This window comes from Hyaena hyaena, unplaced genomic scaffold, assembly GCF_003009895.1.
Source record: "Hyaena hyaena isolate Hyena2069 unplaced genomic scaffold, ASM300989v1 scaffold_2202, whole genome shotgun sequence".
Classification (NCBI taxonomy): domain Eukaryota; kingdom Metazoa; phylum Chordata; class Mammalia; order Carnivora; family Hyaenidae; genus Hyaena; species Hyaena hyaena.
The window spans coordinates 27,598-49,567 of NW_024082839.1; the positions used below are offsets into that span (position 1 = coordinate 27,598).

Genomic DNA, 21,970 nt, shown 5'->3' on the forward strand with positions numbered 1-21,970 from the left:
TCTCACCTCCCTCTCCCTAGTCTCTTGGAAACCTTCATATCACTGACACCCTAAACCTATAAAACTTAAAAAAAATTTTTTTAATGTTTTATTTATTTCTAGAAGAGAGAGAGAGAGAGACAGCGTGAGCAGGGGAGGGTCAGAGAGAGAGGGAGTCACAGACTGAAACAGGCTCCAGGCTCTGAGCTGGCAGTCAGCACAGAACCCGACGCGGGGCTTGAACCCGCGAACCGCGAGATCATGACCTAAGCGAAAGTCGGACGCTTAACCGACTAAGCCACCCAGGCGCCCCTAAACCTATAAAACTTTAAACAAACAAGCAAGAGATTCACACATGAGGCACTTTCCTGGCTTTTTCTTAGGATGTCTAAACTAAAGCCACATATTTGAATGTTCCTGTTTGGAAAAAAATCTGCTTAATACCTTGAACTCAGCTTAGATGCTACAACAGCTTAGATGCCTCCTTGAGAACAATAAGATTTTGTCAATCAAATCAAATCAAATCAAATCAAAACAAACAACCAAAAAGTAAACTTCAAGAGTGTGTTAATTTGAGAAAAGTTGGAAGAATACCTACACAATAAAGAATAGAAAGCTTACCAAGGGGCAGTTGGTGAAATTGTTAATTGCCAAGGGCTTTGGCTCATGGTCGTGTTCACTTTATTCATTCACTTTTTCACTTGTCCATTCAGCATTAATTGAATAGTGACAACATGTGAAGATTCTGGGCTCCTTCAAGAGTTTTGAGCCATTGTTTGAGTCCTCTCCAAATGAGCACTAGGGATATTGCAGGGAATAAAAGGAACCAAGGCCCTGGCCACATTGAGCTTTACTTCATAGGGGAGAAATACAAAGAATAGTGGAGAAATTAAAAGGTGGCATAGAGCCAGATGGTGCTGGTGCCATGAAGAAAATAAAGAAGTGTAAATAGAAAGGGAGGATATTTCAACTTGGTGGTCAGAGGCTTCTCTGAAGACCTGACACAAAATGTGCATAAATGGAGGATTAGTGTCCCAGGAGCAGTGGATAGAATATAAAATTTTAAGGCATGAAAATGCAAGAAGCTTCCCATGTCCATTGACTGGCTGGGCCCCCCCTGGGGTGCAGTATGCAGTAGTGTGCACAACTGGGGAGTGGTAAGAAATTAAGAGCTAGAAATAATCAGGGACCCAGTGACGAAAGACACTGGAGGGCATGGTATTTGCTTCAAAATTTATTGTAACTGTGATGGAAACCACTGAAGAAAGCAAATTCCCTAATTTAGGTTTGGAAAGAGTTTGTCAGACAGATTATCCTGGGAGCCAAAGGGACAGGCTTAAAGCACCTAAATGTGCTTATGTAGTTGCTCATGTGATAGACGGTGGTGGATTGCATGGGAGGAAGAGAGACAGAGGTTTGAGAGGACATTGGATTTGCCGTGTATTTGAAAGTTAGACCTTCCAGTTTACTTAACTGGTGGGGGAAGATATGAGAGGTACGATATAAGAATCACAAGCTGGGTTTGTCCTGAACAATTGAGTGAAAAGAAGTGCCATTCAAGGAGATGGGGAAGGTTCTGGGAGAGTAGCTCTGGGGGTAAGAGTGAAGTAGAGGAATCAAGAATCAAGAACTCAGAAACAGGATTGTGAGACTTGTGGTGCCTGTTTGAACTCAGAGTGGAAATGGAGTGTGGATGGGTAGATATTTGTCTCAGGGTGAGCAGAGAGCATGGTTGTGCTGATTTCTAGCTGTCGGACCTATGACATATCACTCAAAAATATTTCCCTTTATCCTCAAAATGGTGATTGATTCATTCACTCAAGGACTTTGTGGGGAGTAGTCCTAAATAAAGGCAATTTAACATTTATATAAAACATTTATATAAAAGAACTCTGGTACAGTGAAAGGGCTCCATCGAGAGACCTAAATTATTAGGAAGCATACACCAGGTAGATTAACTTGGGAGAGAGAAATTTGCCACCACAAAATTTCTTTCCCTGGAACATATGGGGAAAGGGATGTAGGCAAACTTGTGAGGTGAGATTTGCATTAGGTTCCCTTACTTCCACCTTTGATTGGCCACTTTTTTTCCAGTCTGTTGGCTACTTTGTTCATTCCCCTTGCCCTCAGGCATACATTGGTATCCACTTAGTCCAGCAAAATTTTTGAAAATATATTTTTCTCCATTCAGTTGCTTTAGCAAGTTGACAAAAGTTGTTTGATATCATATTTAAGTCAATTTCTGTCCTCTTTATTCTGTTCCATTGTTGTGTATATCTATCCTTTCTTCAATAACATAACATTCCAATCACAGAAATTTTCTGTAAGTAGTGGAATAGAGTAAGAATGGGGTCTGAACCTTTCATTTTTTCTTTTTCTTTCTTTCTTTTTTTAATGTTTTATTTATTTCTAGGAGAGACAGAGAGAGACAGCTTGAGTAGGGGAGGGTCAGAGAGAGAGAGAGTCACAGACTGAAACAGGCTCCAGGCTCTGAGCTGGCAGTCAGCACAGAGCCCGACGCGGGGCTCGAACCCACGAACTGTGAGATCATGACCTAAGCGAAAGTCGGACGCTTAACCGACTAAGCCACACAGGCACCCCTTCTTTTTCTTTTTTTATCTATTCTGTTTTCCTGGTCTTTCCTATATAATTTTATTTTTTAATTTTTTTAATTTTATTTTTGAGAGACAGAGCATGAGTGGGGGAGGGACAGAGAGAAAGGGAGACACAGGATCCAAAACAGGCTCCAGGCTCTGAGCTATGAGCACAGGGCCTGATGCAGGGCTCAAACTCATGAACCATGAGATCATGATCCAAGCTGAAGTCGGCGCTCAACCTCCTGAGCCACCCAGGCCCCCTTATAATCTTAGAATTAGAATGTCTATATCTCTGAACAAAGCTTGCTAAGATTTTTATTGAAATTGTTTAAAATCTATAGATCTAATTAGAAAAAAAATTGACATCATCACATTATTGATGCTTTCATTGATGAACACAATTGGGAATTCCTTGTATTTGAATATTCTTTTTTTTTAATCAGTGTTTTGTAATTTTCAGTGTATAGCTTCTGCTCATCTTTTGTTGTTTATATCTAAGCATTTCATTTATTTAGTGTTATTTATTTATTAAAGAGATCACCCTTAGTCCATTGTATATTCTTCTGGTCCTTTGTCATAAATAAATTGACCATATATGCTTGGGTTTATTTCTGGATACTCTAGTATGTTCCACAGGACCATGTGTGTACTGTTATGCCAATACCATACTGGTGTTGATTACTATATAGCTTTGTAGTACAGTTTGAAATCAAGAAGTGTGATGTCTCCAGTTTATTGTTTGTCAAGATTGCTTTCACTACTCAAGTTCTTTCATGGTTCCTTACAAATCTTAGGATCATTTGTTCAGTTTTTGTGAAAAATGCAGATATTGAATTGAACCTGTAGATTGCTTTTGGTAATATGAACGTTTTTGCAATATCATTCTTTCAGTCCATGAGTACAGCATATCTTACATTTATTCGTGTCTTCTTCAGTTTCTTACATCAATGTCTTAGAGATTTCAGTGGATATGACTTTCATCTTCTTGGTTAACTCTGTTCCTAGGTGTTTTATTCTTTTTATTTCAAATGCAACTGAATTCCTTTTGCTACTGTAACAGATGTATATTTTTATTGAGGTATAATTAACATGTAGTGTTATGTTACTTTCAGTTGTACAGTATAAGTCAACAATTCTATACGTTTCTCAGTACTCATCACAATGTGTATCCTCCTAGTCTTCTTTACCTATTTTAACAATCCCTGAACTCATCTCCCTTCTGGTACAGTTTGTTTTCTGTGCTTAAGGATTTCTCCTTTTTTAACTTCTTTTTTCCTTGTTTTGTTTTTTAATTCTATAATTAATTCATTTGCTCATGTGAAAATATGCTTACATCCAGGGATAAATCCTGATTGTATGATCCTTTTGATAATTTGTTGTATTTGTTTTTCTAGCATTTTGCTGGAAAAAAATTGCAGCTGTACTCATTAAGAATACTGGCCTGTATTTTTTAAAATTCTAGTATCCCTGTCTGGCTTTAGTCCAAAGGTAAATCTGGCTTTGCAAAATGAGTTTGAACATGTTTCCTGCCATTCAATTATTAATAAGAATTTGAGTACAATTAGTATTAGTTATTCCTTAAATGTTTGGTAGAATTATTCTATATTGAGAGACTTGATTACTGACTTAATCTCCTTTATCATTATTTGTCTGTTTACATATTTTAAAATTTCTTCCTGAATCAGTCTTGAAAGCTGCATATTTTCATAAATTTATGCATTCTTCTAAAAATGCAATCTTTGCACATATAAAATCTTTGGATTTTTTTTTTTTACAAATAGTTTATTGTCAAATTGGTTTCCATATAACACCCAGTGCTCATCCCCACAAGTGCCCTCCTCCATGCACATCTCCCCCCTCCCCCCCACATCCATCAGTCCTCAGTTTGTTTCTCAGCATTCAAGAGTCTCTCATGGTTTGCCTCTCTCCCTTTACCCCACCATTTCCGCCCTTCTTCTCCCCCATGGTCCTCAGTTAAGTTCCTCCTAATATTCCTATATGTGCAAACATGTGATATTTGTCCTTCTCTGCCTGACTTATTTCGCTAAGCATAATAGTTATTTCCAATTTATTTATGCGGACTTCATCTTTTTTTTCTCAGTTTAGCTTAAGGTTTGTCAATTTTGTGTATCTTTTTTGAAAAGTAGCTCTTAGTTTTGTGGTACTTTCTATTGTTTTTTCTTGTCTTTAATTAATTTCTCTCTGTTCTTATGTTGATTTTTTTCCTTCCACTTGCTTTTAGGTTTGTTTTTTTTTCTTCTTTTGTATTTCTTTGTTGGATATAGTTAGGATATTTTTGATATATTTCTTTATTCTTGATATAAGGAGTTACCCCTCTAAATTTCTCTCTTTGAACTGTGTGTGTGTGTGTGTTTGTGTGAAACATTTAGATATGTTGTGTGTTGCTTATGTTTGTTCAATAAATTTTTCATTTCCCTTTTGAGCTGCTCTTGGCCCATTAGATGTGTAGAAGTATGTTGTTTAATATGTACATATTTGTGAATTTTCTTTTCAAAAACCTTTATCCTGGTTTCATTACTTATTTGAGTGTAAACAAACTAATGCTCCAATCAGTAGACATAGGGTGACAGAATAGATTTTTTTAAAAAATCAAGACTCATATGCCTATAGTAGACTAATTTCATACTTAAATTCATATACAGATTGAAAGTGAAGGATGGAGAAGTATTTATCATGAACATAGATGTAAAAAGAAAGCTGGTGTAGCAATACTTCTATCAGACAAAATGGACTTTAAAACAAAGACTATAAGATGAAACAAAGAAGAACACTATACAATCATAAATGAAAGAATTCAACAAGGAGATATAATGATTATAAATATTTATGCATCTAACATGGAAGCACACAAATACATAAAAGCAGCTATAAACAAACATAAAGGAAGTAATCAATAGTAATAAAATAATAATAAGGTATCTTACACCCCATTTATATCAATGGAGAGATCATCAAAATGCAATATCAATAAGGAAACCATGGCCTTGAATGACACATTGGACCAGATGATTTAACTGATATAGATCATTCCACCCTGAAATATCAGAATATACATTCTCTTTGGGTACACATGGAACTTTCTCCAGAATAGGTCACATATTAGGCCACAAAACAAGCCTCAACAAATTTTAAAAGATTGAAGTCATCCCATACACCTTTTCTGACCACAATGCTATAAAACTAGAAATCAACTACACACACACACACACACACACACACACACACCACAATCTGGAAAGAGCATATGTATATGGAGGTTCAATAAAATGCTACCACACAATGCATGAGTCAAACAAGAAATCAAAAAGGAAATTAAAAAATACATGAGGACAGATGAAAATAAATTCACAGTAGTCCAAATCTTTGGGATGCAGCAAAAACAGTTCTGAGCTTTAAATTTACACCAATACAGGTAGGTCTACCTCTAGAAGAGAAAAGTCTCAAATAAAAACCTAACCTTACATCTACAGGAGCTAGAAAGAAAAGAAAAAACAAAATCCAAAAACAGTAGAAGAAAGGAAATAATGTAGAATATAGGAAAAATAAATGAAATTAAACTACAAAACCACTAGAAAAGATCAATAAAACAAGTAACAGGTGCTTTGAAAAGAACAACAAAATTCATAAAATTCTAGTCAGACTCATAAAAAGAAAAGAGAGATAGAGTGAGGGGGGTTCATATAAAGAAAATCAAATGAAAAAGAAGAAATAAGAAATGATATTACAGGAACACAAAGAAGTGTAAAACAATATTATTAAAAAAATTATATGCCAAGAAATTGGGTAGCATAGAAGAAATGGATAATATCCTAGAAACATGTTACCTCCCAAATCTGAATCAGGAAGATATAGAAAATTTGAACAGACTGATTAACAGGAATGAAACGGAATGATTAATCAAAATATTAATTTAGGACCAGACAGATTCACAAGTGAATTCTAGCAAACATTTAAAGAAGAGTAAATAACCTGTTCTTCTCAAATTATTCCACCCCCCAAAAAAACTAGAAGAATAAAGAAAACTTCCAAATTCATTCTATAAAACTAGTATTACCCTGATACCAAAACCAGACAAAGACACTAAAAATAAACAAACAAACAAAAAAGAGAACTCTTGGCCAATCTTTGATGAAATAGATGTAAAAATTCTCACAAAGTGTTAGCAAACAGAGTCCAACAATACATTACAAAAATCATTCACCGCAATCAAGAGGAATTTATTCCCATAAACAACTGTAGATCAAAGTATGCAAATAATTCAAAGTAAACCAATCAATGTGATATACCACATTAATAAAATAAAGGGTAAGAACCATATTATCCTTTCAATATATGCAGAAAAAAACATTGACAAAGTACAATGTCCATTCATATTAAAAATCCCTTACAAAGCAGATTTAGAGGGAAAAAACCTCAACGTAGTAAAGCCCATGTATGAAAAACCCACAGCAAACATCATACTCAATGGTGAAAAACTGAGAGTATTTCTCCTAAGGTCAGGAATAAGATAAGATTATACACTCTCACCACTTTTATTCAACAGAGTACTACAAGTTCTAGCCACAGCAATCTGCCGAGAAAAAGGAATAAAAGGCATTCAAATCGGTAAGGAAATATAAAACTATCACTATTTGCAGATGAGAAGATACTATACAGAGAAAACTCTGAAGACTCCACCAAAAAACTACTAGAAGTGATCAATGAATTCAGTAAAGTCGCAGGATACAAAATCAATGTATAGAAATCCACTGAATTTCTATAAGCTAATAATAAAGTAACAAAAAGAGAACTTAGAAAAACAATATCAGTTACAGTTGACCCCAAAATTCTAAAATACCTAGGAATAAGCTTAACAAGATAAGTGGAAGACGTGCATCCTGAAAACTATAAAACACTGATGAAACAACCTGAAATCGATACAACAAATGGATGGATATTTCACATTCACACATTGGAAGAACAAATACTGATTAAGTGTGTTTACAGATCATAGCGCTATAGACATATAATGCAATCCCTATCAAAATACCAACACCATTTTCCACAGAACTGGAACAAGAAATCCTAAAATTTGTATGTAACCACAAAGGTCCCCAAATAGCGAAAGTAATCTCAGGAAAGAAAAAACAAGCTGGAGGTATCACAATTCCAGATTTCAAGTTGTACTACAATGTGGTAGTAAATAAAACAGTATAGTACTGGAACAAAAATAAACACAACATCAATGGAACAAAATTGAAAGCCTAGAAATAAACCCACACATTAATGTACCAAAAAAAAAAAGGCAAAAATATGTAAAGAATAATAGTGTTTTCAACAAATGGTTTTAGAAAAACTGGACAGCTTCGTGCAAAAGAATGAAAATGGACCACCTTTTACACCATACACAAAAATAAGTTCAAAACTGATTAAAGACCTAAATGTGAGAATTGAAAACATAAACTCCTAGAAAATATATGTAGTAATCTCTTGGGTGTCTCCCTTAGTGACATATTTATGAATTTGTCTTTCCAGGTAGGGCAAACAAGAACAAAAATAAGTTATTATGACTACAACAAAATAAAAATCTTTAGCAAAGGGAAGGAAAGTACAAAGAAACAAAAGGCAACCTAGTGAATAGGATAAGACATTTGCAAATGATATATTTGATAAGGGGTTAATATAGAAATGTATAAAAGATTTATATAACTCAAAACCCAAAAAAAAATCCAATTTAAAAATGACCAGGGGACCTGATTAGACATTATTCCTTTCCAAAAACAAAACCAAAGAAACAAACAAAATCCCAAAAAACTTACAAAGGATGACAGATATGAAAAGACGATCAACACCACTAATCATCATGGAATTACAAATCAAAACCACAGTGAGATAGGTCACACCAGTCAGAATGACTAGTATTAAAAATATAAGGAGCACTTGGGTGTCTCAGTTGGTTAAGCGTCCAACTTCAACTCAAGTCATGATCTCATGGTTTGTGAGATCAAGCCCCATATTGGGTTGTCTGCTGTCAGCACAAAACCTTCTCTGTATACTGTGTCCCCCCGCTTTGCCTCTCCCCTAATCATGTTCTCTCTCTCAAAAATAAACTTTTTTTTAAAAAAAGAGAAAAAATAAAAAGTGTTGGTAAGGATGTGGAAAAAAAGGGAACTACCACACATTGTTGTGGGAACGTAAATTGTGCAACCACTGTGGAAGATTGTATGGAGTTACCTCAAAAGATTAAAAATAGGAATAGCATATAATCTAGTAATTCCATTACTGTGCGTCTACCCAAAAAAAACAAAAACACTAATTCAAAAAGATATGTGCACCTATATGTTTATCACAGCATTATCTATAATAGTCAAGATATGGAAGCAATGCAAGTGTGCAATGATAGATGAATGGATACACAAGATATAACAGGCACACACAATGGAATATTATTCAGCCATAAAATATGACAACATGAATGACTTAGAAGGTATTATACTAAGTGAAATAAGTCAGAAAGAGAGAAATACAATGTAATTTTACTTTTATGTGGAATCTGAAAAAGCAAACAAAAAAACAGACTATGAAATACATAGAACAGACTGGTAGTTGCCAGAGGGGAGGTGAGTTAGGGGAAATATAAAATAAATAAAGGAAATTAAGAAGCAACAAAATTCCAGTTATGAGATACATAAGTCAGAAAGATGAATAGTACAGCAGAAGGAATATAGTCAATAATATTGTAACAATGTTGTACGATGGCTGCACTTATTTTGGTGAGCTTTGAGTAATGTATAGAATTGTTGATTCAATATGTTTGTACCTAAAACTAATATAATGTTTTATATTAATTATTCTTTAATCAAAAACTTTTCTGGTGGGAGGAATGGATAAACTCCACATTGGAGGAGAGAGTTGCTATTTGCAGGGCATCACAACAGTTTACTGAACTGATGGTAGGTCCATTTCTTTTTCTTCTTATTTTTGAAATGACAGATTTATAGAACTGTAGCTCACAAAGGTCTTATTTCTTCAGCTACCTGTCAGGAAAACAGATGTTTGTTTGAAAAAGTGTTAATAAAAATATTTTTAACAGGAGGGGCTTTGAGTGTGCTCATCTAGAACAGTTAGAAAATAGCAAATGAAGAATTCAGGGTAGAAGACATTGTGTAGGAAATGCTGCCATTTTTGTAAAAATGAGAAAATAGATGTCCATATTTTCTCATATGTTCGTTAAACTGACCTGTAAGGATGACACGACCTGCCTAGTACAGAAACTTCATGAATGGTTATTGTGTGTAGAGGGACATATTATTGTATACACCTTACATCCATTGAATTATAATAGTGGATTTCTATTCAAGAGATAAATGGAAAAAAAATTAAAGCCAGAATATGACTACCAAGGGTTACTCCCTATTCAGTTTTGACTCCAAATGGGTATATTATCTTTTAATTCCTGCCCTAATCACCAGAGTTAGCAGACTCCTCAGGTTTCAGGGCTCAGTTCTTCAGAGGACTGCCCTCACTTCAGACACTAGCTGCACTTGCGGGGCTTTCCCTAGGTCACTTGGACCTGTAACCAACTGCCTACAATTTTGAGTGTTCCTATAACCCCGTCATTCTTGATAATTAATTACAATTATTCTCAGAGGTCGGGAAAGTTTTATAGGTAAAAGTAAAGTTTTATTTAAAAGTATACACATTGAGTGAGATATGGGAGGGAGTACACAACTTTCATTCCTCTCCCCATGGAATCAGGACACATCACCTTTACATAACACCATTGCAGTCATCAACAAAGAAGCCCAATGAGCCTTGGTGTCCAAAGTTTTGATGGGGGTTCCATTACACAGACATGATTGATCATATCAATAGCCACTTGATTGAATTCAATCTTACCCGTTTCTCCTCTCCAGAGGTCAAGCTGGTCCAAGTCCCTACCTTCTATTCACAGGATTGGTTTCTCTGGTGACCAGCCACTGACCTGAAGCTATCTAGAAACCAGCTAGGAGTCACTTCATTAGTATAATAAAGTCAATTTCTATCACTCAGAGAATTTCCATGGCTTTTGAAGCTCTGTGCTAGGAACTAGATATACTCTATATTAGACTTCATTCCCCATAGAGTTTAGGCTGTCCAAAGTTAACAGAGGGGTCATAAGTGTCATTTTCCCATGACTCAGCCATATGTTCTCTGATTCTGAATTCAGATAATACCTTTCCTGGAGTCTGGGGCTTGGTTAGGGTCCTCTCAGGGGTCACTGAGAATCCTTCTTCCTGGGGTCTTGTGCCCTCATCTCACTCATGATGCCAAAAAAACAAACCAAAATGAGTGCCTATGGTGGCTTTCAGTTTCATTTCTTGGCAATGGCTGTGTTTCTCAGAAAACGAGCCCTCAACACTTTGATTTCACTTTTTTTTCTTGGAAATGCAGGGCTCTGCAATGTGATGACTACTTCTTTACTATTGGCCAGATTCATGTAAGGGTGGAGCAGAGACCAGAGATTATTTCTGTCCTGCCAGCTCCTCACACACAATTTAAACACTGGATGACAGTCAGCTCTTCAATCTCTGCAGTGACCACACCAGCACACAGGACCTGTTCCAGTGCAAGGCCAGTCTGTGTACAAGAGTGAGTGATCCTGTTGTGGGCAGCTGGGAACATTTCAACCAGACACAGCATTTCATGCACTGCCAGTGGACATATTCATAGCTCAACCCTGACACCAAGTCTCTTTTCTTTCAGGAGCTGGTAAGTGAGAAATCACTTTGGATTGAGTGCTGGTCTAAAAATAGAATTATAGATTTGTAGGGCTAAGTGTGGGAGGGCCTAGATGCCCAGTTTTGGGTGCTGTGGACTTGAAAGGCTGAAAGGCAGGATGGCTGTGGATGGCTGTGAGTCATTTAGAGAATTGAACTATTTGGGTAGTTTTTAGAAGACGTTTGCAGAACAAATTTTATTCCTGTGAACCACAGAAGGATCACGTGAATGCCAAGGGTATCAGTGGATAGGGGCTTTCCCCCAAGAAGTCTGCCCTCGGATACTCTCCCATCTCATGTCTAAAAACCCTTTCACTGGAGAGACAATACATATTATCATTTTAAGAACAAAATTCAACTGAATATATTTGAAAAAACTACATTAAATAATTCATGAATTAGGCATCTTATCTAGCAAATAGAAAGGCGCTCCACTGTGCCGTGGGAATGTTTTTTAAAGGAAGAGAAGGGAAACAGAAAAATTATTAACAAAGAATCCATTGTTTTTGTCAAGATCACTCTCCTCAGGGGAAGAGAGAAGGTCTATTAACAAATTTCCAGGGTGCCTGGGTGACTCAGTTGCTTAAGTGTCCGATTCTTAATTTTAGCTTAGGTCATGATCTCTTACAATTTTGTGAATTTGAGCCCCACGTCTGCTTGGGATTCCCTCTCTCTTTCTCTCTCTGCCCCTCCTCTGCTCATGCTGTGTGTGTGTGTGTGTGTGTGTGTGTGTGTGTGTGTGTGTCTCAAAATAAAGAAATACACTCTATTTTTTTAATAGTTTATTGTCATGTTGGTTTCCATACAACACCCAGTGCTTATCCCTACAAGTGCCCTCCTCCATGCCCATCACTCCCCTTTCCCTCTCCCCAATACCCATCAATCCTCAGTTTGTTCTCAACATTCAAGAGTCTCTCGTGGTTTGCCTCCCTCCTTCTCTCCTTGTTTCCCCCCTTCTCCTCCACGGTCCTCCCTTAAGTTCCCCCTAATCCTCCTATACGTGCAAACATATGTATTTGTCCTCTGCGTGACTTATTTCGCTCAGCATAACACCCTCAAGATCCATCCATTTTGCTACACATGGCCAGATTTCACTCTTTCTCATTGCCATGTAGTATTCCATCGTATAGATAAACCACATCTTCTTGATCCATTCGTCCGTTGATGGACACTTAGGCTCTTTCCATGTTTTAGCTATTGTTGAGGGTGCTGCTATGAACATTGGGGTCCATGTGCCCCTAGGCATCAGCACTCCCGTATCCCTTGAGTAAATTCCGAGCAGTGCTATTGCTGGGTCATAGGAGAGTTCTATTGTTAATTTTTTGAGGAACCTCCACACTGTTTTCCGGAGGGTCTGTACCAGTTTACATTCCCACCAACAGTGTAGGAGGGTGCCTATTTCTCCACATCCTCGCCAGCATCTAGAGTCCTCTGGTTTGCTCATTTTAGCCGCTCTGACGGGCGTGAGGTGGTATCTCAGAGTGGTTTTGATTTGTATTTCCCTGATGAGGAGGGATGCTGAGCATCGTTTCATGTGTCTGTTGGCCATCTGGATGTCCTTTTTGGAGAAGTGTCTGTTCATGTCTTCTGCCCATTTCTTCACTGGGTTGTTTGGCGTGAGGTGGTATCTCAGAGTGGTTTTGATTTGTATTTCCCTGATGAGGAGGGATGCTGAGCATCGTTTCATGTGTCTGTTGGCCATCTGGATGTCCTTTTTGGAGAAGTATCTGCTCATATCTTCTGCCCATTTCTTCACTGGATTGTTTGTTTTTCGGGTGTGGAGTTTGATAAATTCCTTATAGATTTTGGATACTAGCCCTTTATCTGATATTCCATTTGCCACTATCTTTTCCCATTCTGTCGGTTGCCTATTAGTTTTATGGATTGTCAAGAAATAAACTTTAAAAAATTATTTTAAAAGTTTCCTAGGGCTAACTAGGAAATTTCTATGTTACTTTAAAGGAGACATTCCTGGGGGAACGAAGCTGTAGTTAGGTTAGGTATTAAATCTTGGTTTGCTAAGTCAAGGCCTTAACTTAATATGGCTTCCTATGCCCTGTGGTCTTATGGCCCTGTGGCCCTTCTTTTTCACAATTATCCTCTTTTAATCAGACTCTCAGCTTTACTCAGAGATGTGATCAAAATGGGAGGCACTGGTGCCACTTTCAGCTACTGTTCAGTGCTTCTTGCAGCTTTTGATGATCCTTTGCATGGTATTCACATGTCATGATGTTTTCACTTAATCTTTGAGATACTCACAGGTGAGGACTTCAGGTTCACATTTTTTTTTTAATGTCACATCCTCTTCATTCTTTTTTCTGATGGTTCAGTCTCAGGGAGGTTATTTACTTGATGGTTAGCATCTGTGAACAGGCATTAAAACTTTTGAGGGAATACATGTACTTGTCACATTATAATTTTCATAAGCAGAATAATTTTTAATGGTTAGAGTGCACTTTGGTTATCAAGACATAAAAAAATCAAAATAAAATATGTCAAAGATCTCACTAAAGGAGTCATATTTTTAAGCAAAAAGGCTTGCTCAGTGATCCTATATAGTTGTTTTCAACTTCCCCAGAAATGTTAATCTAGATGCACCAGATGGTGTTGGTCATGGTATAGACAGCTCCTGCTCAGCTAAAAGATAATCAGGGGGTATCTTACTGTCAATAGAATTTTTGTCCTGAGAGTCTAAGTACCTTTTTTGGGCAGGTATATTCTTAGGAATGGATTCTGTAATATCTTTAGGAGCTAACGATAGGTTACTGATCAAACTGTCATGTGCATTTACTCTTAACCAGGAAATCCTAGCTCCGCCAAAGGAAGCATAGAGATTTACATAGCTCTATGTAAATCCAAGGGAGTTGACTAATCAGATGTTTTATTTTGCTTGAGAAAACTTTAAGTCATAATCAGATTATCTCTTAGCTTATTTTTACATTGTGGAGGTTACCCCCTTTTTAGCAATGAGTTGGGACATACAGCTGAGGGTATTATATTTCCAAGAGTAAAGGAAAGGGAAAAAATGAGACAGACTTTCATATTTAGTTAAAGTATGAAGACTTGATCTGTTGTCTTGGGTCAAAGCAGCCTACCTCGATGCCAGCTACTTCTCTTCCTCATTAATTTGGTTGATGTACAGGATTAATGTAGCATCTGTAGAGAACCAGGTGTCAACTAAAGCTTTCTTTAGCTGTGAGATGTGTACCCAAGACTCAACACCTTCTCATTCTGTAACAATGGTTGGGAATACTTGGTAAGATCCCTTTCAATCAGGTTCAAAAGGTGCATTCTTCTGATAATTCCAGAATAACCAGTCTGGAATAACCATAGGCTCTTCACTATGACCAACAGGATCTTTTGAATTATGATCTGGGAAGACTCTTTTAACCTGTTGATTTTAGGCTTGAGTGTAAAATCAGACTTTGCTGTAGTTAGTCATACTAACATGAAACAACAAGGGATCAGCAGAAAGCTGTATATCAATAGATATTGACCCACCAGTGACTATGTTGTGTGAGGTGAGTTTCCATTAGCCAAAGATGGTAGTGCAAAGAGTCAGAAAGTCCAAAGGCTATACTGTAAGGCAGGGGAGTCCAGTATTTTTGGTTAATTTAAAATTTTTGAGTTTGAGGATCCCATTAGCTCTCTCAGCCTTGCCTGATGATTGAGGTGATAGGGACAGTGATAATTCCACAAAATTTGAAAGGTTGAAAACTAGTTTGAAAACTAGTATAATTTGTCCAATGAAATGGCTACCTCATTTACTGAAGATTGTGGACACTATATTCCAAATAGAAAACACATTTTCTAACAGTTTCTTTGCCAATGTGAGAGCATCAGCCTTGTAGCAGGGGGAAGTTTCAACCATAATTGAAAAGCATACATACAATAACAAGAGCGTATTGATAGTTTATAGTGGGTAGTACTTGAGTAAAGACCAGTTGCATTTGTTCAAAGTCCAAAGGGAATGGGTCTGAGGCATCTGGGGGCAGAAGTAATTTTTTCAGGATAATGCACCAGACAAGTCAGACATTGGTGATAAATTGTTTTTAAATTTTATAGAAGGGACGCCTGAGTGGCTCAGTCAGTTAAGCGTCCAACTTCGGCTCAGGTCATGATCTCACAGTTGGTGGGTTTGAGCCCCACGACGGGCTCTGTGCTGACTGCCTGCTCAGAGCCTGAAGACTCTTTCGGATTCTGTGTCTCCCTCTCTCTCTGACCCTAGCCTGCTCACGCTGTCTCTCTCTCAGAAATAAATAAAAACATTTAAAACTTTTTAAAAAAACATTTAAAAAATATTTTTAAAAAAATATATAAAAATATATGCCTAGTCATAATGTGAGTTATCTTAAACACTATGATGGGTGAAGGAATAAAAAACAAAAACAAAAATTGACTTTACCAGGGAGTCAGGAAGAGTCAAGCAGCTATCCTGTGTTTCCAAAGCCTCTCTTTATATAATAAAAGGCAACTTTGTGTGGTTGAAATTTGCAGAGCACACAGAATTTTGCTGTTCATATCTGCTTGCCTTCTAGCTCTATCATTTAGTTTCCTTTCCCTTTATTCAGTACCTGTCTCGTCAAAGATTTCCTCACCCTCCTGTGTATTTTCCCCCACATGTTCTGAGAATGCACAGGCATGAGACTATATTTGATAGGACTGAAGTCTCACCTTGTGTCTCCTCCTTGATACCCAGATTGTATATGCTTCTTCCACGCTCAGGCTTGCTCATTCTGCTTTGTGTGCTGCCTGCTCCCCAAAGGAGGTCCAGGACTCCAGAATTAGCTCAGTTTCATTGACATCAGGAAAGATGACAGAGGGAAGTCTTTATTAACACCATCTTTTACATCAATGACATTCTATACAGCAGTCATTCCTCCAGGTGGATTATCTCCCTCACCTGATTTCTGTCCCCTTTCATATGCAGGTATGACACAGTTGATGGATTGGGTCTCAGGACAGTTGCAGTGACTCATAGCAAGTCCCAATGGATAGTCCAACATTTTTTTAAAACATGGAAATCCATGGCACCTAATGCTTCTACTACCTAATGCTTCTTAAACAAATTGTTTCATGAGCCAGCATACTTTCTAGATGAAAGAAACTACATTCACAATCATTAAAATTTTCTATTTCCTAATGAAGATATAAATCTTCTTTTCAGAGAAGGAAAGGGACCATTAATTCTTATTTAGCTGCCTCATATGAAAACCAAGATCTATTATTACATGGTGATGTTGGAAGTTATAAGTGGGTTTCACACCACAGGTAAGAAGGGGTGTGGTGGTGAATGCTAGTGTTATCTTATTAAATTTGCTACCATTAAGAAGTATTATCTTCATAGCATCACAAATCAAAAAAGATGAAGCAAGATAAAGAATAATGTAGTGAGGTAAACTTGGATGGAAGAATCAGGCTTTGAAATTAGTCTGGAAGAATGAGGCACATCTTTAAGAACGGTTTTCCAAGATAAGAAAAGAAAAGGCAAACTTTACATCCAGGTCAGAAGTCCATGTGGTGCCTGGACATAAAGAGATGAACCCCTTGATAAAATGTTGTGATAAAATGTTCTCCTTGCCCATAACAGCACACCCAAAGCCACCCCTGTACTAACTCTTTCTTTCCTTCTCTCCTCCTTCTAGTGCCCTCTACTGCTCCAGCCATGAGTCAGCCCTATTCTTCTACATCCTTTAATAAAAAGGATGGTGACTTGGCCTCGAGCTTTGACAAGTTTTTTAAAGAATTCAAGCTGGAAAGCAAAATCCTCTCTCAGGAAACCATCAAGTTGATTCAATCACACCTGAAGGAGGGGGACCTTCAAAGAGCTGTTTCTGCTATTAATGATGCATTGAGAGACATTGACAATGCCCCACTGAGCATTGCTGTGACTGGGGAGTCTGGGACAGGGAAGTCCACCTTCATCAATGCCTTGCGGGGATTGGGGCATGAGGACGAATTGGCTGCTTCCACCGGGGAACTGGAGACAACCTTAGAGAGAACCCCATACAGCCACCCAAAGTTTCCCAATGTGACATTATGGGACCTGCCAGGCATGGGCACCACTACCTTTCAACCACGGAAGTATCTGGAGGAAATGAAATTTGGTGAGTATGACTTCTTTATTATCATCTCTGCTACACGCTTCAAACTCTATGATGCACAACTGGCTACAGCAATTAGAAAAATGAAGAAAAATTTCTACTTTATTCGAACTAAAGTGGACAGTGACTTACATAGTCTAAAACTGAGTAAACCCACCACATTCAATGAGCATGAAATCCTGCAAAGGATCCGCAACGACTGTGTGACACAGCTGCAGAGGGCCAATGTGAATGATGCTCAGGTCTTCTTAATTTCCAGTTTTGAGCTATCTAGCTATGATTTCCAAAACCTGGAGACCACCCTTCTGAGGGAGCTCCCAGCCCACAAGCGCCACATCTTCATGAAATGTCTGCCGAATGTTACCGAGGCCGCCATTGACCAGAAGAGGGATTCCCTGAAACAGAAGGTCTGGCTGGAGGCTCTGAAGGCTGGAACATCTGCTACCATCCCTCTCATGGGATTAATCAGTAACAATGATGTGGAGAAGCTGGAGGAGACTTTAACCCTTTACAGGTCTTACTTTGGGCTGGATGACACATCCCTGGAAACCATGGCCAAGGACTTGAATGTGTCAGTGGAGAAACTCAAGGCAAACCTTATATCTCCCCATTTGTTATCAGTTGAGAAGGATGAATCCTTAGGGAAAAAGCTGTTAGGATATGTGGAAAAATTCTGCTCTATTAGTGGAGGCCTCATTGCCACTGGTGTTTACTTTAGGAAGATTTTCTATTTGCAAAATTATTTCCTGGAGACTGTGGTGAGTGATGCAAAACGTCTTCTTAAAAAAGAAGAGATTTTTAGGGATTCTGAGGGCTCTGAGCAAGCCTACCTACTTTAGCATGTCAGGGATGATAATGGGATAAGTGAAGCAGCAAGATTCCTGAATTATTTTCAATGTTGTGACTTCCTTGAAGCAATCCTGACTCACTGCCCTCAAGGAGTATCACAGACATTTCCATAATTCACTCTTGAATCAACCACCAACTTAATGACTATTGACAGTGTGAGCAATCAGCTCTCAAGAATCCTTCTTTCATATTACCTTTCTTGGGAAAATGGACAGAAATCTGGATTTTTTGCTTAGTGGACAGAATAATTCTATACATGATTGTTACTTCATACCCAGCACTGGTCTTTCTACTGAATATAATCTTGAAAAATGGCCATGCACATAATAATTCTTCAAAAATTATTTTTAAGATAAATGCATACATAGTCCGTTTTTGGTGTTCCTGACATCCTGTTATGAATGCATAAGTTCTGATCATTGATAGATCATCAATTCATTTGACTGATATCCTCCTTATCTTTTTGTAGGGTTATCATTTTATGTAAAAGCATAAAAGATAGTAAGTTGAACATGTGTCACAGGAAATGACAGGGAAACATTAACTAAGGGAAAAACTTTATCTAGGGTACTTTGTGCGAGGGACAAATGCATAAGATGCAAACAGGGTCCAGGGGTTGCATATTGCAGGTCTAGATACTCCTTGGTTGCTAACAATATATTTTGTGTCTGAACTTGAGGGGTTAGGTAATAAGAGACAAGTGAATTGTGATGAATCTAAGTGGAAACTTTAAAAAATGCAAAAGGTACTTAAACATATCCAATTTTTCATGTAATATGGGAAATGCAAATTAGAAATGGCATCTATACTAAGATATCATTTATCCTCTATTAGATTTGAGGAAATTGCAAAGTTTCATTCTGTGGGTGAAACTGTGGAGAAGCAGTTACTTTCATACAATGTTGGTGTGTACACAAAATGTTAGAGACTATAATGTGGCAAATATGTCCATCTCTAGGAAAATCACACACACACACACACACACACACACACACACACACTTACACTTAACACCAGTGATCCTACTTTGAAGAATCTGGGCCATAAAAATTGAGAGTAGATTGGTGGTTGGCGCTGGTTAGAAAGTAGGGGAAATTAGTAATGCTGGTGAAAGAGTACATCTTTCAGTTATAAGGTGAATGTATAGCATGGTGACTATAACTTATAATACCATGTAATAATACTATACTATAGTAATACTTGAAAAGAGAGTAGATCCTATGTGTTCTCACCACACACACACACACACACACACACACACACACACACACAAAAGTGAGGTGGTTGTATTAACTTGATTGTGGTAATCAATTCACCATATTTACATGTATATCAAATCACGGTATTGTACACTTTAAATATACATGATTTTATTTGTCAGTTTTACCAAATAAAGTTGGGGGGGCAAAAAAATCTGGAAATTTTTTAAAAAGATATATGCTTAAAGGTATCAATTATAGCACTATTTGAAATGGTAAAACACAAAATTCAAATGTCCTTCAATAGAAAATATTACAGCCACAAAATAGATGACTTGACAGATATACGAAGGAATGAATAATATTTCATTTATTGCTATGATCTCATCTCCAGGATATATTGTTTATTGTTTAACACAAAAAGATGGAGAAATATACGTATAGTATTGTATAGTATACTGCCAATGATGTGAGAAAGTACAAAACATAAATTGATATTTTCACATTCTCTTCAAATAAACATAAGGCAACTTCAGTAGTAAAATTCAGTTATCTATAGGGAAAGTGATGGTACTGGGTGGAAAGGCAGTGTTAAGGAGCTAGATTTTACTTATGCAATGTATTTTACATCAGAACATGCATATAGTCTATAAAGATATATGCTGTGTGATTAAATAAAAAGGCCCAACATTTATAGAAATACAAAACATATCAAAACAAACCAATCTAAGCTTATAGTTGGAATTTAAAAAACAGAAGTTATTTCAAGATTTTATTTATTTAAATTCTCATATAATTAGCATTCAGTGTTATTTTACTTTCCGATGTACAATGTAACACCTTAACCATTACTTGATGTTATCATTGTAAGTGTACTCTTTGATCTCATCACCTATTCCACCCATCCCCCCAACAACCTCCCCTCTGGTAACCATGAATGTGTTCACTATAGGTAAGAGGTTTTTTGGTTTACCTCTTTTTTTCTCCTATGATCAATTGTTTTGTTTCTTAAACTCCACATATGAGTGAAATCCTATGGTATTTTTCTTTCTCTCACTGACCTATGTCACTAAGCATAATACTGTCTCTATTCATGTCTCTGCAAATGGTGAAATGTCTTAAAATTAAAATTTAAATTTAAATTTAAAATTAAATTCAAGTCAGTTAATATACAGTGTAGTGTGGTATTAGGAGTGATACCAGTGATTCATCTCTTACATATGACACCCAGCGTTCATCCCAACAAGTGCTCTCCTTAAAGCCCATCACCCATTTAACCCATCCCATCACCCACCTTTCTTCCAACAATACTCAGTTTGTTCTCTGTATTTACCAGTCTCTTATGATTTGCCTCTCTCCCTTTTTATCTTATTTTTCCATCCCTTCCTCTATGTTCATTTGTTGCATTTCTTGAATTCCATACATGAGGGAAATCATATATTTGTCTTTCTCTGACTTATCTTACTTATCCAATACCCTCTAGTTTCATCCACATTGTTGCAAATGGCAATATTTCACTTTTTTCATCACCAGTACTATGCCATTGTGTGTGTGTGTATATATATATATATATATATATATATACACACACACACACACATATATATATATAGTGTGTATATATATATACACACACACACATATATATATAGTGTGTATATATATATATATATACACACACACAATATACAATATATATCTTTATCCTTGCCTCAGTCAATGAGCATTTAGGCTCTTTCCATAATTTGGTTATTGTTGATAGTGCTGCTATAAACATTGGGGTGCATGTGCCTTGGTGGTTCAGAATTTTTGTATCCTTTGGATAAATACTTAGTGGTGCAATTGCTGGGTTGCAAGGCAGTTCTATTTTTAACTTTTGGAGGAACTTCCATACTGTTTTCCAGAGTGGCTACACTAACTTGCATTCCCACCGATAGTGGAAAAATGTTCCTCTTCCTCCGCATCCTCACCAACATCTGTTGTTTCCTGAATTGTTAAGGTGTAAAGTGGTATCTCATTGTGGTTTTGATTTGTATTTCCTGATAATGAGTGATGTTGAGCATCTTTTCATGTGTCTGTTAGCCATCTGGATGTCTTCTTTGGAAAAGTGTCTCTGAGTCTTCTGCCCATTTCTTCACTGGATTGTTTGTTTTTTGGGGGTGTTGAGTTTGAAAAATTCTTTAGAGATTTTGGATACTAACCCTTTAGATCATTTGCAAATATCTTCTCCCATTCCATCAGTTGCCTTTTAGTTTCCTTGATTGTTTCCTTCACTGTTCAGAAGCTTTTAACCTTGATGAGGTCCCAATAGTTCATTTTTGTTTTTTTTCCCTTGACTCCAGATACATGTCAAATAAGAGGTTTCTGTGGCCAAGGTCAAAGAGGGTGATACCTGTAGGATTTTGATGATTTCCTGTCTCACATTTAGGTCTTTCATCCATTTTGAATTTAATTTTGTATGTAGGGTAAGAAAGTGGTCCAGT

The 21,970-nt window shown here is 37.0% G+C and overlaps 1 protein-coding gene across 1 annotated transcript; it reads left to right on the forward strand.

Moving 5' to 3' along the window:
- The first annotated feature begins 11,200 nt into the window (after positions 1–11,200).
- Positions 11,201–18,580, forward strand: LOC120227346 (T-cell-specific guanine nucleotide triphosphate-binding protein 2-like). Its single transcript, XM_039225482.1, has 2 exons — positions 11,201–11,327; positions 16,981–18,580. The coding sequence occupies exon 2, from the start codon at positions 17,001–17,003 to the stop codon at positions 18,276–18,278; it is 1,278 nt and encodes a 425-aa protein (XP_039081413.1). The 5' UTR covers positions 11,201–11,327; positions 16,981–17,000; the 3' UTR covers positions 18,279–18,580.
- The last annotated feature ends 3,390 nt before the right edge of the window (positions 18,581–21,970 follow it).